The 18,437-nt window shown below is 42.1% G+C and overlaps 1 protein-coding gene across 1 annotated transcript in view; it reads right to left on the reverse strand.

The window, feature by feature from the left end:
- Positions 1-1,040: 1,040 nt before the first annotated feature.
- DEPTOR (DEP domain containing MTOR interacting protein) overlaps positions 1,041-18,437 on the reverse strand; it is a 74,827-nt gene continuing 57,430 nt past the window's right edge. The window contains exon 9 of the mRNA XM_059815669.1: positions 1,041-1,169. Coding sequence (XP_059671652.1) covers positions 1,041-1,169 — 129 coding nt within the window. The remainder of the gene's footprint in view (positions 1,170-18,437) is intronic.

Genomic DNA, 18,437 nt, shown 5'->3' on the forward strand with positions numbered 1-18,437 from the left:
TTTTATTAGTAATAGTGTCAAATGCAACTCATGTGGCAAGACTGTAGTTTGCAAAACATTTGATGATTTGAAAGTGCTAACAAGCTTAATGTACATTCAAGTACATCATTGCTTCAATTTGAAGTGTACTTTCTCTATTGAAGCATCTGGATGTATCATTCCTAATGCTAACACTGTGAATTTCCCACTTCAACCCACCAAATATTCTTCTTCTAGGAATAAAGGTATCCAAAATTTCTCCAAAGTGACTAATGACGAGACTGAGACACCCTTCCTTTACAGAAAAGCGGTGGGAAAAAAAAAAAATCAAGATTTTATATTTGACCACCTAAACCAGTGTGTAGGCATGTAAACAAATTTTCAAAGGCCAGATTTTGCAAAAGTACCGCACGCTTTTCCATTTGTATGGCCTTATATTTTTCTTTCTAGAATAATCCATGCATTCAGTCAAACCCAAACATTCATACCAGAGTATTCCCTATAGAGAATGAACACCTTTTTTCATGCATTTGCAGTTCGTTTGTGTTTGATGGCAAACAAGCCAGCATTTAGTCAGCTGTCCCTCAGCCCAAGGAGAGAGCAACCGCAGCAGCACATGCTCCTGGGACAAAGCTGGACACCAGGAGGATGTTTACCAATGTAAATATGTCATGCAAACCATCTGTGACATCCTGACCCCACAGTATTTGGTTCCTTCATCTCCTGAAGTACTTTGATCCAGTGGTGGACAGTGAGGAAGTCTGCATGGACTCTTAGATGGGAAACCATCCTGACTGATGCAGACATGGCTGGACAGACAACCTAAAGGCCTCGTCTCCATCAGGCAAAGAAAAGTCTTTAGTGAAAATATGCTGGTATCTATTGTTCACTTCTTAGCATAATCACCAGTGCTATTATTGTTAAATGAAAGAGAGCCCCCCTCCCCTAAAAGCAAAATCGTCTATTTAGACACAGCAATGTTCTGCCTCCTTCTGTCATGCTGCTCCATGATCGTCGCTATTTCTCTCACAAAGATGTCCAGTAAGAGGGTTTTTTCTTTCTCAGGACTCTATTTCTTCCATCACTTCCATCACAATTGTTCGAGGGCCGGTCAGGATGAGGTTGCTCACTGTCCTGTAATCCACGTGGAGAACATTGAGGCCATTGACAGACACGACGAATTGGCAAACCTGAGGAGAAAGGCAAGCAGCAAAAGTTAGGCATTAGACTTTTTTTGGTGAGGTTATTTACACAGACGTAGTATCAACTCCTGGGCATGCAAAACCTCCAGAACTCTTCATACCATCTCATTCAGCACTCTTAAGAAAAACACATTTCTTAGAATTAATCTGTCAAGTTAATTTTCCGTAACATTTTTTGAAATATCACGGCAACTTTCAAATCTGTGGAATTTTGAAGTCCTACATCAATCATTTTTCTTACAACAATGATATTTTTATTATAACTGATATTTTCTGCTATCAATGGTGCTTTGCAAATAATATGGGACAAGACAGCTCTGGCCATTGCAAAGAGTCTGTTATCCTTAGTTCGTCTTAAACACTTCCATAGAAACCATTTTAGACAGCTCTTGGTAGTCACAGTAAAAACATGCATCACGTTTCCAGGCTTGGGGCAAGGTCTGGATGATGACTTCACTAGATTCAGTGCCAGAACCTCCACCAATACAACATAACCCAAAGGATCCAAATTCTAGGAACTAATATCATGGAAGATGAAGTCAGTACTAGGATGGATTAAAATGTTACTGCCATTTTCAGGTGATACTCCTACACAGATTTAGTTCTTTTTACTTTTTATGTGAACAGTTTTTGTTTTTCTTCAGCAAGTATGGCTCATTAATTAATTTAAAATATGCTAATATTTTGGTTTTGTATCATCAGTGTCTTGTATCATCAGAGGCCATTTTCTGTCCAAAAAGTCTTGATGGAAATATTCTGACCAAGGCCACTGTATATCTTAAAAGAGTTAATCAATCAGAGAAAAAATCACGTCAACATTGTAAAAAACTGACAAGGAAAAGAAAGATAACAACACTGATTCCTCAAAACCATTAAGCCATCTCTATCTAATAATAGTATTACAGTATTTGGTAAAAAGACCAAAAATGTGTAGTGTCTAGGTCTGTGTTTTTAATGTTAAAAATATGGAGCCTAAAGCAACCATAATATCATCATGATGTTTCAATGCAAACAATACACTCACCAGGTTATCCTACTCATAAGTCATCTTGAGTCTGTATGAAAGAAGCTATGAAGTGAGTACCACTGGAAATTTTCATGCTTTATTTTCTATTCTTACCTTTCCTATTTGGGCAGAAACACAACACAGAAATGTATGCAGAAGAGGTGGGAAACAGCTCTGGTGTCTTCCATTGCTAGCTCTAAAACAGATTTTCACACAAGCCAAGTAATTTAGCTTTTGTGCATCAGCTACCTTCCCTCTCAAGTAAAACGTGTGGTGAAACTCAATTCATATTTGTGCAAAATGTACAGAATGTAGCTATCGATGTTCCATTTAAGGAAAATTATAGAGGAAGCAAAGCCAATCCAGAAACGTAACATTTCATCAAAAATGCCACCGATGATTTTAATCTTTGCTCCTTAGAGCCTCTGCACAGAAACAGCGTCAGCAGCAGCCCTGAAGGGAGGGGAGGCCTCTCCCTTGCACCTCACCCCTTCAAACTCAGAACTCCTCTGCAGAGCTGAAGATCCTGAAAGTCAGCCTTACTGGTAGCCTAAATGATCATCAAAGTATGGCAATCAGCAATACCACTTAGCCAACTTCCATGGCAGTATGAATATAACTTTCCTATACATTCACATGCTATTTTTCAGCTGCAAGTAGCATTAGGAAAACGGTTCAGCTTTTACATGCAGACAAAGCATTCTGAATTTTAAGGATTTTGGTTTAAAAGGTAACCCATCATCCTCTCCAGTGTGCCTTGATTAGTATTTAAGAGGCATGTCTATTTAGTTTAAAATGCAGATTTTTGCAGCATCTATAGGTCTCTTAACTCCCAGCGGTATTTCCTAATGCTTTCTATGGCTTTCCAAGATTGTATCAAGTTTCACTGAATTATAGCTCTGGCTCCAGAATAATATTTGGGTTGATTTAAAACAGACCTGCAGAAATAACATTGTCTCTTCTGGCTTAATGCAATTTTTGGAAGTTGAATGGCTGACGTTTGTTTTACTGCTGCATATTCTCAGACTTCTCAAGTTACTGGAATCCCAATGCATGGGACTCGTGTTTGGCCAGGGACAGGCATGCAAGTGTGTGATGGATAAATCTGCATGCCAGATCATGTCAGGGGCATTCAGGGGCCTCCAGGGAACATACCTGGCAAGAGGAACAGACTTCCCAGACCAGCCAGCCACTCGCACCAGGGCTGCAATGGTGTAAATGCGGACGGCACAGGCACTGCAGTAATGAACAGCAATCTGGATGCCAAAGAGTGAATTTCTTACGCAAAAGACAAGAGTCGACACGTCTGCGTTCTTGATGTGTTTGCTCCAATGTATGCCCTTGGCAGTATTATTAATCAGCAATGCGTAGGGGCTGAGCACAGTCCCCTGCGTGCTGTCCGTTGCACTGGATCCAAATGGCTTACTAGTTTCACCATTTCCAGTGGGTAGGATTAGATGCAGAAAATCCACCTGAGCCAGACAAGAAGGGAAATGTAGGGAGGAGGACAAGGCACAGAAGAGAGTACTTCTGTCCTAAAATTGCATTAAAAGACCTGCGAGGAACAGGAGATGATAATAAAGAGGCAGTCACCCTGGGGCCAGAAAGCTCTCTCCATGGCCATCGCTTGGTCCTGACGAGGGAAGAGAGGTTTTCACAGTCCTGGGCCCTTCGGTATGCTGAGTGCCCTCGACTCACCCCGTTTTGTTCTCTACACCCCAGTTTTCCATCCAAAGCAGCATCCAGGAAATGAAATGCAGCACTTCTTTGTCCATTTTGGCCGTCATCAATCCTGCCCCCAACAAGCCAACTTCGTGCGTTGCCCTCTTGGTGAAGTTACAAAATGAGTGAGAGCAAGTGAGTACCCACAAATCAGCCCTGACTGAGTGTATCAACCCACACATTATCATCTCAGGAATTTTCTTAAGGAGAATGGTTTACAAAATCGCAGTGATTTAATGTTACATTTATAAAAACACATTTCAAAAAGCTGCAAGTGCTCAGCTCATAGCTACAGCTGTTAAGGGCTTTGTAACTATAAATATGTAAAACTTCTCTGTTGGTTTCCACACATCAGTAACTATAATACATAATAAACTAAGGTTAAAAAAGCCTCGAAGAGCCTTTTATTGCTCATTTCCTCATAGCTCTTCAAGGAGCTTGACAGGAGGTAAGCATCCATTTTTATCCCTCAGACTTCAAGAAATGACAAAGCTGAGAATGAATTCTGACCATTGTGTTGGTCAGGATGTGGAGATCTAAAAACCACAGAAACAATAACAATTAAATAAAGGAACACTGAAATGAAAAGACTCCCTTAATTAATTTCAAATATTTAAATGTTACAGGAATAAATATTTATTGTTAAGTATTTGAATTTCCCACCCTGGCATACAACAGCCCACAGAAGCAGGGATAGTGGAAAAGGCACCTCTGTCTTTCTGCGGGTTTTCACTGGCTCATACAGAAGATTTAACCAAATCCAGGTGTTCCTAGGAAAGGGAAAACTTCAGCTTTGGGCTTACATTTGAACAGAAAGGATCTGGGAACCTATCGCTTAAAGAAGTTAGCAAAGATTTCTCAGGTCATTTATCATCAAACTGAAGATGGCAAGAGGAGGAATTATAATTATGTACCATAACGTTTAATGGCCAAAATTGGTATTGTGCTGTACTTGGAGCTGTACAACCCTTCCTCCCCCTCCCTGGTTATTGCTCTCTTCCCTCCACAGCAATCTTTGGCTGCCGGCCCCTCCTTGGTCTTGCCAAGCTGCCCTGGAGATGTACATCCACACCGCCTGATTTTCCTGCCGGGAGAATTGCCTGCCGGCCAAACCAAAGCCCCGCTCCCTTGCAGGGGGCTGCCTACACCGGGGCTGGACGGCTGAGCCAGCGTTGATCAGGAGCTGCGGTGAGGATGACTGCGGGATGCTCCTGAGCGACGTCAGGGACTGGCTGCAGGCACGGGCGTGGACCTGCACAACTACCTTAAAGCCACTTACTGAAGAAAAACGTTGCATACCTGTCACTAATTCTTACTTAGCATTCTGCCTCAGGATGACCTTAATATTTATGAAGGCTACAGGAATAATATTTGAGGATAGGCAGTTAGCCTAGATCCTTGGATATTCAGACTCTGTTTGTGCTGTAGGCTTTAGTCACCTGTCCTTGTGGAGCCAGGCCTTGCTTGCTGGACATTTTTCAATTTAATATGTAAAAAAAAAATCCTTTAAAAGTTTCCTTTCTTTTTCTAGGCACACTTTTTAGAAAGGTGCTGTGAAAGATCATGAAGTGCTGGAAATTCCCACTGCAGAGTTTGGCTTAAGTGATGATTGCAAAGTTCTTCGGGACAGCCCTAAAAAAGCATTTAAATTTACAGATGCAGTGAGCACAACCATTCATCACTGGTCGAGAAGCAAGAAACAGCCATGCAGAGTCAACAGATAATATATCTCAAAACAGTAGGATAAGACCATGATTACACAGTCACTTTAACTTGACATAATTTTTTTAAAAAGCTTGAGTTGAAGAGGAAGACAAACGCCCGCACCAGTATACAGGAGGCGGCGTGGCTGGGGGTGGCAGTGGGATTGCCCTTCTCCACAGCAGCAGAAGTGTGTGCCCCATTTCAGTGGCCATGGCTTAAGGCCATGACTTAATCCTCAATGGATTTATCATTTACATTTCAATGTCAGGATCAGTGTCCAGAATCCATTCTGCTTTTTTTCCGCTAACTTCTCTTTAAGAAAGAGAGTATAAACACTATTACAAATAATGATCAAATAGGTCCCAAAGAAATCAATGTTATCAAATACAATGTAGGCTTGAAAGTCTCAAATACAAAGCTACATTATGCACCGACACATTAAAGACAGTGGCAAAAATACCATTTTTCAGCAGTACTGATATTTTACCCAGTTATCTGGGTGGTGATGGGACCATTCAGGGTCTAAGACTGCAAAGCACAAAGTCTCTACCAGCACACTTGAGTTTTCTCCTCCACCACCACCAAGGTCAACCAAGCAGCAAGGTTTTCACGGGCTGTTTGACACTGACGGCTGCTCTGGCATCAGGTGTTAACAGCATGAAGAGATGCTGAAAACGTTGCCACCAATCCATTTCCATTGAAGGTGCGAATATTACTGTAATGTGGCAACTACATGAAGAAAAGTCTTAGAAAAGGCTGGAGAAAGAGCATTAATCTTTCACTTTGCAGCAGCCAGAATTTCACCCCTGGACTCTGCATAGATCTGAAACAGATTTCTAGCAGCTGGCTGCTCAAACCAGGGCCACGTCCCGCTGCAAAGCAGATCCCTTTGAAACCAAGGTACTTCAAGAGTTATTAGCACATTGCACAGAAACATGCAGTTGCTGGGAAAACTGTGTGAATCAGGGCTGGCTGAGTTGTCCACCATGAGAAAGACTGGATTTAACCCTTTGCTTGTTCATAATTTGTACGCACACATCCGATAACATATAGTTATCGGACAGTTTAGGACACGCTTCCTTGACTATTATTTCTTCTTATCATCTGATGTTACATGTATCATCTGATGTTACACCAAAGTCACACAGATAACTTTTAGTTTAAGGCAAGCCATTCCCAAAATACATGGGAAAATGTATTCATTTCTTTCTGGTCTTTTTTTTTAAACCTTATTAGCGTCAAATAGAAATGATGAATTCAGGCAAATGTAGGAGTTATTTTCAACCCTGGAAAGTTCTTCAGCAATTTTCCTAAGAACTAAAATAAAAGCTTCTAAGTATAACTTCTCTTTCAGAGAAGTCTTTCAGAGCTCTCTAAAGAAAAGTATATTTTGACAATTTTACAGAATAAAATTGATACCAGAATTGACAATATATAACTATTTCAAAAAGAACAGTCCAGTGTTAGTGGTTTTGCTTGCTAATAAAAATCAAAATGAAATCCATTACAGAAATACCCTGCTTACATTTCTGTTATAGAGATACCCTCAATAATTATAAGTAAATGTTTTTTTCATGTCCTGCTAATCCTGCAGGGACAAGGATCAGCTGGCCAGTTTGAGTAGCTCAAGCTTATAATTGTTCCATTATGGTATTCTGAAACTCACTGTGATCTTCCAGAGGAAAGGTTCTTCACGTGTGGTTAGCAAAACTGTCTATTTTCTATGTGCAATCTGCATGAGAGTCCTGGAGATGTCGTAAGCACGATACCCAACAAATCAAGCTCTTCACACTTTACAGATGCTTTTTAAAACTCTGGGCCAGTTCTAAGATAGAAAACTTACTGGTTGATTCCTGTGGTATGGTCACAGCTCTCACCTGTGAAGGTTACTGAACTGCTGAAACTGAGAAGGAAAAAGCAAAGCAAAAAAAGAAAAGATACTCTTTACCATCGCTTGTTTAAAAAGGCCATATATCTGCTTTGGCTTTTCCTGTCTTGCTGACAGATTTCAGCAAAATTTGGAGAAGGCTCAGGTGCTACAAGAATGCAACACCTGAAACAGAGCTTTCCAGCCTTCAGCAAGGAGGAAGGGGACAGCCAAGCTTCCAGCATTTTAAGGGAAAAGTTATGCTTCCAATGGGATTTCCCCCCCCCACATACCCCTTGCTCCTCTGGGGATGCTGGGAACCGCTGCTCCCATTCCCGCCTCCCGAGCACCACGGCACTCTCAAGCAAACAGATGGAAATCAAGGCATCATTTTTTAAATCCAATTTAAATGTGAAATATGAAGGAGTTGAGAAATGAGTGAATGTAAACACTTACTCCCATCTGAGGCTGTTATTTTGTCACAGAGGAACAAAAAATTACAGTTTCTACTTTTTATTGCAGTTACCATTTAAAAAGGAGCTATTTACAAGCAGGTAACCACGCAGGTTTGCCCTGCCGGTTGTTAGATCCCTTGAATAAATCTTCCGAGCTAATTACCACATCATCATCTTCTGCCTCACACACCACACCATGAGAATGAGGTTTCCCTCTCCTTAGGGTATAAAGAACTACTCTTACTTTTAAAAGAAGCGTGGGAAAAAAAGGATTTTTTATTAAAACCTGGAGCAGTAACCTGATCTGGGATCCCACAACACTTTCTGCCAGCAGAAAAGGATACCCTCAGCCTGAATTGCCAAGGATCCGGATATCAAACCTCTTCCAAAGGGGAGGAGGGTTTGTAGCAGGACATGGTGCCTGCACTCCCAAGAGGTGCTCCTGTCTCTTTGTGCTGGCTCCGGGCACCAAAGCCAGGCACCGCTCCCTTTTAATCTTGTGCCAGCAAAAATAAATAAATGAAAGGACTTGTCTTCAGGCAAAGTAAGTTCCCTGATGTGCCTGACGTGGTTGGAGGAAGAAGGCAATAGATACGTATCTGGTTGGAGGCGAAGGGAAAGAGGGAGATGAAAAGGAAGTGAAGATAGGATCAACCTTTCTGGCAGCAGCTTACACTTAGATCAGTAAACTCCAGCTTAAGTTTTCAGATAACTTAAAGTCCCAATGAAATCATGGCAAGATGGATGTTAGGATAGAAGGAACAAATGCAGAGAAATCTGAGGCAGGAGAACAATGGTGGAGGATAGACGGCGCAGGGCTCAGCCTCTCCTTTTACACCCTTACGCACACAACCCGCATTTATGCCAATACAGGGGCTTTTCTATTTTAATAGGTAACCCATAGCCATAAAGCAGAGGAATCCCCACGCTCAGCAAAGAACCCAGGCCACAGAGATGCTGAACGTGCTGCCACAGAAGAGCCTAAGACGCAAGACTAACCTTCTAAATAAAAGCAAACACAGGCAGCACTGAAGCATTTGCTCCCACTCTCCTAAGCTTTACATTGTCACACTTGAATGAGGAAAAGAGATGAAAATCAGAGGTCCTAAAAGTTATGTTTCCAGTTAGATTTTTATCTTTTTCTTTTTTTTTTTTTTTTAAGAATTCATGCAATCTTGCTAGGATTAGTAAATCAAAGCTGGGACCTAACAATTCAAAACCTACTGCATGTCGCTGGAAGGTTAAAAAATCATGCAGTGTCCTTTTCTACATAATTGAGGTTACTGGATGAAACAGAATAAATTGCAGCTGTGTGTTCAGCTCTGTAAATATCTCTAGCAAATGTGTAATTGGCTGTAGAGTGGGTAGTGTGGGAGTAGGCAAGTATCCAGGTCTTGCATAAACACAGGATTTTCTCTCTAGAGGGACACATTTCTTGTTCAATGTTTACAGCAGTGTTAAGCTGGCTCACTGTCCCATCAGTGGGCTAGAAACTGGGTACCAGAAAAGCATGGTACAATGCATAGCAGAGAAAACCAACTCCATTTACACATTACCAACATAAGCGTGTAATTCTGGCTCTCCATCTTGGTCCGTGGCTGCAGTCTGGTATGGATGGTTTGCCTGAGCAAGGCTTCATTACATATTTTCATTACATACATTCATTACATACTTCTTTTTTGGTTTTTAAAAAAGAGGCTGAATTTTTTATAGTATTGCAAACTCATTGGTCTCTAACGGGAAAAAAATTCGGAAATTAAACAACATAATATAAAAAATGCATAATATAAAATAATAAATAAATACATCTAATAAAATAATATGTCTTCTATAACATAATAATTCACATAATATAAAATTAAGTCATAGATTCTCAAAGGGCTTCATCAGTGGTTCAGATAGTGTCTCTCTCCCTCCCCACTGATGGGAATCAGTGGGAATTTCAGTCTTTTCACCGGGAATAGAATGAAACCATTGCTGTGCAAACTCCACAAATAGGGTGGGCAAATTAGAGGGGGAAAAGAGCTGACCTAATAGCCCATGAGAACAAGTCCTGTTTTGGGACAGGTGGCTTTTGGTCTGCACACAAGTCTCGGCCCTGCAGCGGCAAAGTTTCCCCAATGGATTGACTGAGCCCTCGGACAAACACCAACACAGCGAACGGGAAATATGTAGGCTATTAAAGCTATCTATAGATACCTGGGGGGTAATAACTGTAAGGACCTAATACCTTGAAATGCAAAACTTCCATAAACAGGGAATAGGGAAATACAGGTCATTGCTTCTCGTGGCACTAATTGGGAAATTGGTGTGTAAAATGACTGACTTAATCTGAGTTCCAGCAGGAAATACCCACAGGTAAAGCTGAGCTGGACTGAGCCATGTCAGGAAAGCCAAGCAGCAACTGCATGCTTAACTTTATAAGCGTTTTTATTGTATACTGCAATTTGATACCTACCACAGAACAGCTCGGAAAATGTTAAATAACTCAAACGGCTAAAGGTGGCTCTGGGTGAAATACTGCATCAGTAGCAAAAGAACATGGAGTCTTAACTTAGAAATGTCTTTTTATGCTTGGGTTAACCTTCTAGAGGTTTTTTTCTCTGATATATCTATACCTAAACTAGAGTTGCTGAAAGAAAACTACACATAATGAATAAAGAACTTAAAAACTATATATCAATTTACTTACAAGCTCAAATATAATTAGGCTAAACTAACTACATGTAGTTCATTTAGGGACCATATTACTTAAACAAAAGTAGTCCCTAAACCAGCCCAAACAAGGGAGTTACAAGGGCAGTCAGATCTACGCAGGGCACCCTCAGCACCCTCCGGTATCAAGACTGTAACAAGCAGGAACGGTCTGCGCCATTTCAGGCAAACAGCTGCTCTCTGTTTGCACAGACAAAAGTGCAATTGTTTTTCCACGTGTTGGACTAGCTAAACAGAGCCTTGGCTTTAATGCAACATGTTTCCAAAATCATTTGCTTATATCATGAAAGGAAGCCAGCTTGTGTCTTGAGCAGCAACAAGAAAAGGCACGGAGAAGTGCGGAGAAGGGGCTGTAAAGCAGGCAGACGGGGAGCAGCAGCATCCCCAAAGCACTCAGGGCAAAAAACTGCGATAGCCACAATGCTGTAAACCCAACAGCATCTGAGGAACCCTTCAAGGCTTCAAGTGAAATGGATATTGCAATTAAACCTAATATACAAATGCTTTTCATCCTCAATTGAGAGCAAAAGCAGTTCAAAATGCCAGCATTTTCCTGTACTGACTTCTGATTTTGTCTTTTGTACAGAAACTTAGGATATTGTTTTTAAGGTTTCAGCCGTCCTGCAGCAATCCAGCAGTGGGATAAGTTTTCCAAATGACAGGCCTCTCTTTAGAGAGCCTGCACTACCTAACAGTGACCTGCAATAGCCTAAGAAAGCTCAAGCAAGGGTAAGATCCCAGCTGTTCTGGCTGGCACCAAATCTCACTGTTCAATGGGCTATAGACCATGATGGAATTTGGAAGCTGTATCAAAACACAAGCACAGCCCTGTTTTACAGTGCAGCTGAAACCAAGACTGCTTTCTCTCTTTCTGAATGGCTACAGCTGTAAGACTTCAGAAACAATCAAGAAAGCACTTTCATAAATGCAGGGTGTTCAGATACCTGCGTTAACCTGCCATAAAACACCGCTTACTCGAAAAGAGTTTTTAAACCTACTTTTTATTAAAATAATGGGACTAAATTTAAAAAACCCACTTACCTCCAATTACAAACCTGCAGACAATTTTTTTTCCTGAATTGTATTTGCTATTGATGAGAAGGAGACGATGTACAAACACAAGTACAGTAGGTTATTTGTTGCCCAACAGCGTTTTAGGTGACCAGCCTACAAACAAGTTCAATTCTAGTGTCAACTACACTGCTGTGAATGCAGAAGAAAGAGCTCTGAGGTATTATGAATCTTTCTGTATTTGCATAAGGTTTCAGTTGTTGTAAAGAAAAAAAAAAAGTCATTTTACTGCCCAGTAAAACTCTCTGTTAAAAGAGTCTTTAGAAAAAAATCACACAGAGTTATTGGAAATGTAATACTGTTCTGCAGGCCAAAATTCAGGTCTGGGATAAGCAAGTAAAACCTTGCTAAAACCTGTGTCCTATAAGTTTATGGGAAAAAAAAGGAAATTCACTACTAAAGGTGAAACTTATACCCAAAAAGCTAAACCCACTCCTTTTATATTTTACATAGGAGTTCCCACTGCCTTAATTCATTTTTCCATAGTGGCTAACATAGGTCCTGTTGTTCAAAAACAGGACTGAAAATCATAAAAAGAATTTTTCTCTGTTTTCTTTTGTGTGTGTAGTTTGCAGTTTATATCCTTCTGGAGTGATGTTTGAGCACTGCGCTGACTGTCTGCATGGAAGTGGATCTTTCCCATATTTTCTACACTTCAGAGGGGTACCTTTTCAGACGCAGAGTTTTGATTTCTTTATCATTTAACAGTCCCTAAGAGCCACAGCAAGCACCTAGTCTCTAGTCCAATATAAAGCTGGCTGATTTTTTTTTAGGTGATTTTATGTCCACTGACTCAGAAGAACAGAAGCCAATGGTCCATTGAAGTGAGTGCAGTCCTGCACCGTGTCTACTTGGTGGTGACTGTGCACTCAGAGATATCTGTGCAAGGGTGGAGTTCACTTAACCATCCAAAACAACTTCAACAGAAGTACTGGGGCATCAGATGAGATGTCTTCAAAACAAACCGATCCTTAAACAATTCTATGGGGAAAGAAGCAAGGCAAACCAAGGAAACAAGCAGAGAAATAGAGATCCACCAAAAATGTAGGAATGTAGGATGAAATTCTGACATGTCTGAAGACAACGGGAGCTTTATCCACCCAAGGGTACTGAGGGAGCTGGTGGAGGAGCTTGCCAAGCCGTTCTCCATCATTTATCAACAGTCCTGGTTAACAGGGGAGGTCCCGGGTGACTGGAGGCTTGCCAACATGACGCCCATCTACAAGAAGAGCCGGAAGGAGGATCCGGGGAACTACAGGCCTGTCAGCCTGACCTCGGTGCCAGGGAAGATTATGGAGAAGTTCATCTTGAGGGCGCTCACGGGGCGCATGCAGGACAACCAAGGGATCAGGCCCAGCCAGCACGGGTTCATGAAAGGCAGGTCCTGCTTGACCAACCTGATCTCCTTCTATGACCAGGTGACCCGCCTAGTGGGTGAGGGAAAGGCTGGCCATGTTGTCTACCTGGACTTTAGTAAAGCCTTCGACACAGTCCCCCACAGTATTCTCCTGGAGAAGCTGGCGACTCGTGGCTTAGACAGGTGCACTCTTCGCTGGGTAAAAAACTGGCTGGATGGCCGAGCCCAGAGAGTGGTGGTGAATGGGGTGAAATCCAGTTGGCGGCCGGTCACAAGCGGAGTCCCAGGGCTCAATTTTGAGGCCGGTCTTGTTTAATACATTTGTTGATGATCTGGATGAAGGGATTGAGTGCTCCCTCAGTAAGTTTGCAGATGACACCAAGTTGGGCGGGAGTGTTGATCTGCTTGAGGGCAGGAAGGCTCTGCAGAGGGATCTGGACAGGCTGGATCGATGGGCTGAGGCCAACCGGATGAAGTTCAATAAGGCCAAGTGCCGGGTCCTGCACTTCGGCCACAACAACCCCATGCAACGCTACAGGCTTGGGGACGAGTGGCTGGAAAGCTGCCCTGCAGAAAAGGACCTGGGGGTGTTGATCGACAGCCGGCTGAAGATGAGCCAGCAGTGTGCCCAGGTGGCCAAGGCCAACGGCATCCTGGCCTGTATCAGAAACAGTGTGGCCAGCAGGAGCAGGGAGGTGATTGTCCCCCTGTACTCGGCTCTGGTGAGGCCACACCTCGAATACTGTGTTCAGTTTTGGGCCCCTCACTACAAGAAGGACATTGAGGTGCTGGAGCGTGTCCAGAGAAGGGCGACGAAGCTGGTGAGGGGTCTGGAACACAAGTCTTATGAGGAGCGGCTGAGGGAGCTGGGGTTGTTTAGCCTGGAGAAGAGGAGGTTGAGGGGAGACCTTATCGCTCTCTACAACTACCTGAAAGGAGGTTGCAGAGAGGTGGGTGTTGGTCTCTTCTCCCAAGTGACAAGTGACAGAACAAAGAGGAAATGGCCTCAAGTTGCACCAGGGGAGGTTCAGGCTGAATATTAGGAAAAATTTCTTTACTGAGAGAGTGGTGAAACACTGGAATAAGCTGCCCAGGGCAGCGGTGGTGTCACCATCACTGGAGGTGTTCAAGGAACATGTGGACGAGGCATTGTGGGACATGGTTTAATGGGCATGGTGGTGTTGGTTGATGGTTGGATTTGATGATCTTACAGGTCTTTTCCAACCGTAGTGATTCTGTGATTTATCACGGCTTTAAAAGAACCAGAATGTCATACTTAGAGTCTAATGGCTTATTAGTGGAAAACAGAGCAAAATAGAGGAGAATTTTGGTAAAGACTAACAGAGACTGGAGTACAGTGGCATTGGAAAGAGAAAGCCTCTACTCACCCTCAGAACAGTTACAAGCTGGGCAGGGATGTCAGGGTGGTATATCGCAAAGAAAGTATTTGGAGGTGATACAAACACATATTCCTCGTCAGGAGGAGGAGGAGGATGGATTAGCAAGAGGGCAATTGTAGAGACTGAAGTTGGAAACCCAGTGGAGCCTGTGCTGATGTAACATTGCTGCACAGGAGTCGGTAGGTCCAGTCCGTAAATTTGGATCTACGTGTTGCTCTGAGACTGGGAAACCTAGATCATACGCTGTCAACCACCGCCCCAGGAAACACAGGGAAACTTTAGCAAACCTAGATTTTATTCATTTGTACTGGTATGAAAATTGATCTACTCATCAAACTTTTTGATTATATCAGATTTGTTGGCATTTTCCACCTGTCTAATCCCACAGTACCTTACAAGAATATCTATGTATTCTGGTAGGAAAACAGCATAATTGCACAGAGAATTTGTGACAGGGTAAAGAAGAGAATCCAAATCCAAATTGTGTCTTCCATGTGGCCACATGGGGCAGGTTCCACCAGCAGGCCAGTGGTACAGTGTCTCTAAGATAGCATCCTGTGACTCAGTGAGGTCCAACAATGATAGTGCTTCCACCACAGAAGAGGAATAAAGCAGACTGAGTAGCTGGTGCAGCAAAGGGGCAGACGAGAGACTGATTCGCAGCTCATGCAAAGTTGCACTGGGATTCCCAATGATGAGGGGAAAGGGGGACTGCTGAGAAAACATTTCATGATTTCCATCAACCTAGAGACACTGTGCTAATGCAAAGGATGATCAAGGCCGTAAGGACTCTGTTGTTGCACTACTAGTATTCTGTAATGAAAGCAAAGGAGAAATTTGCCAAAACTTGTCTCCTTTTGGCAACCAGACAGAGTTCTGGCAGTGACACACAATGCAGCTCCCAAAATCATGTTTTCCTTCAGTAAGAGAAGCTCCTAGTTGGTGAGAGGGCTGAATTCACAAAACTCTCAGACAAGAGGAGATGGGTGAGATGCAGCCTGCTGCCCAGTACACACAGAACTATGTTGCTATCATAATTTTGATGGCAATTATTCCAGTATAGTTAGAATACCAAGGTTTTAGGGTAGGGCCAACCTACTGAAAAGTGGCAACAGGACTCACTCTAAAAAATTTGGGAACTACTCATTAAGGTTAATTAAACACACCCACTGGAAATGGAAACTTTGGGACAGTTACAGAGGCATCACCACAGCTCACCAGCAAACTCTTTGAGCAAATGATGATCCCAGACCAAAAAAAGGAGGCAGGTGCAGAGTAGGAACACCCAGGCACAGATTCATGCATCGATCAGGAAAGTACGGTGACTGCTATACATGCTGTTAAACAGTTGCCAAGGACAATCAACCACTAATCCATTTTTCATGTTGATGGCAGAGTCGAGTATTTTCACATTCACAAATATTTGATCTCTTCCAACTTCTGTTGAATCATCATGCTACTAACACAGCTGCCTTACTAAATTTTTCTTTAGAGTCTTCTAGAAGGATTTCTACTAAAGATCAAATGAAAAAAAGAAAGAGCATTCACACTGTTGACCATTATGTTCTTACTATGCTCTTAACACATCCTAATGTGACAACCACCCTTCCTGAGCATGACTTACAAGATGTTCAAGGCTAATGGCTACCCTCCTCAGCTCACTCTCTCCACTCTCTGATGGATAGCAGCACATAAAATCTGAGGTTCTGGTTACAGCTGCATAAAGTGAAAGGCAGAGCTACAACTTTTTGAATTTTCTTTGGTTTTGCAAAACCAGAGTTGATTTTATGGTAAAATATCATATCTGATTTCCTAAAATTAGATTTCCCTGAAGTCATAGGTGCTTGAATACAGCTTCCACATTTCTATGGGGGAGAATGGACCTTTATGTTATAGTTTATAATTAAATACTATCAGAAAACGAAGCTCTCATTTATGGAGACATGTTTGAAACTTATATACATATCTATATTCAAGCCCTACAGTAGTGGCATTCAGTGCACGCAGTGCTATGGCATTTAGCTCTGCTGCTTCCCTATTTATGGACAAGCTATGAAAGCAGTTTGTCAGCAACTTTTTCTGAGTGTTCACATTACCAAATTCATTCATTCTGAACTCATTCTAATGTAATTATCAAATTCAGCAGTGAGCTGATAACACAGCTAAAGGAAAATACCAACCTGCCTCAGTGTTTTCATGCTGTAATTGAAAACAGATGGCAACTCGTGTAATTTATGCTTTTCTACCATCAGTAACATGTTGGTATAAGATAAGAATTCTAAGACTGAATTGCATCTGCTTCAACAACACCATATGCTAGTGCACAGTATAAATATTTATCCAAACCTACTTCATCTTCTCATTTAAAGCTCAGTCACATGAGATGATAGTGAAAGCACCCTTCGAATACCTTCAGTTAGCACTGAAGCATCTCCCCAGTGCTTTAAAGGGTTAGAGTCTCAGCACCAAACATTGAGGGATCTTCCCTTTCCTAAGCTTCATGGAGAGGCTTAAATAGAGGCATGTTCGTTGTGCCTTATTTATGCAATATAAATCCCGGTCTTCAAGCTCTCCCTAAGCTGCCTTTAGGAGTTAAGAATTTGTTTCTCACTTACGATGTCCAAGCTTCTCTACTTTTCCCACTACCCTGTAAAACACTGGAGATTGGCCACAGCCATAAATGCGATATTTTTTCCTGGGGGAATAATTTTTTTTAAGATTTTTAGACTGGTTTGTTTTGCTTGTCAAACAGTTAAGCAATCGCTAGTTTTGGGGTCAGATTGGCAAGGACTATGGAGTGGAGTTTGTGTTTCTCTGCAGCACAGGGTATGTTCAACGTCCAGAGAATTTCACAGTTCAAGTTTCTTCGTATTGCAGGAATTGAAGGCATTGGCAGTTCCTCTGATAGCACATGCTTTTGGATTGGTTTTCCCCTCACTTGGCACCTTATAATGCATAGCTTTTAGTCCTTTATGTTACAAGCCAGTAATATTTTGTGACTGCGGCAGTATTTGGACTCTGTGGACTAAACAGATAGTACCAATGTTGCTTTGATTGCAGGGAGACTGGGCTTGGTGACCTCGATGGACCTGGGAGCAATCTGCTTCACAAAACAGGGGCTACTCAGTTACACTCGAAATTTGGCTCTTATTCTGTTAGTGAAATCATTTGAGAACCTGGACCTGAAATAATCATTTGTGAATGTAGAAGACGATGGCATAGGCAGAAAATTTATGAGGCTGACCTCCTCCCTGCGCCAGCTTTTAAAGATCAGGAGAGCAGAACCACGCTGAAATGGTCCTGGCTGTATACTGTAATCTTCAAGCAGAGCTCAAAACAGAAGGCGTGGGTACCAGTGATCATACGTGGTCTCCCAAACTCCCTGCTACTAACTGAAATGAAGAACCAGAATAGGGTAGAAAAGCTTGAGTGGCCGTTGGCAATTTGTACACTACAAAGACCTTAGGTGTAACAGCTATAAACACTAATTTGCTCATAATGAGTTTAAGGAGACACATACTCTTTAGCGTTCTGGAAAGGTTAGAGCTGGGCACTGATTTCTCCAGCCAAAGGGAAGAACAGATAGTCAGCAAAATGAGTGATTAATTTGTCTCTTTCACAAGCCTCACCCTAGGCTAGGTCTGTTTGTTTTGTCACACTCTGTTGCAGTGATGTCACACTAAATAACAATGTGCAATGCATAATTTAAGTAAGTCACTAGTTTGAAGTCAAGTTGTGTAACTTTGCAAAGAATACTTGTGCCTTAAAAACACAAATTAACTTACAGAATAAAACACTGAAAAAAGGAGGAAAAGAGTTTTCCTGACAACAACTGGCAACATTTAGCAGTGTCATCTGCAGAGACCTGAATTTTGCAGCCAGTCAATACTGAATATTAAAGCAATCTGGGAACTTCAAAATCCTGTTGTTCCTGTCTTCCACTGCTGACGACAGCAGAC

The sequence above is a fragment of the Gavia stellata genome, chromosome 3 (assembly GCF_030936135.1).
Source record: "Gavia stellata isolate bGavSte3 chromosome 3, bGavSte3.hap2, whole genome shotgun sequence".
Lineage (NCBI taxonomy): Eukaryota > Metazoa > Chordata > Aves > Gaviiformes > Gaviidae > Gavia > Gavia stellata.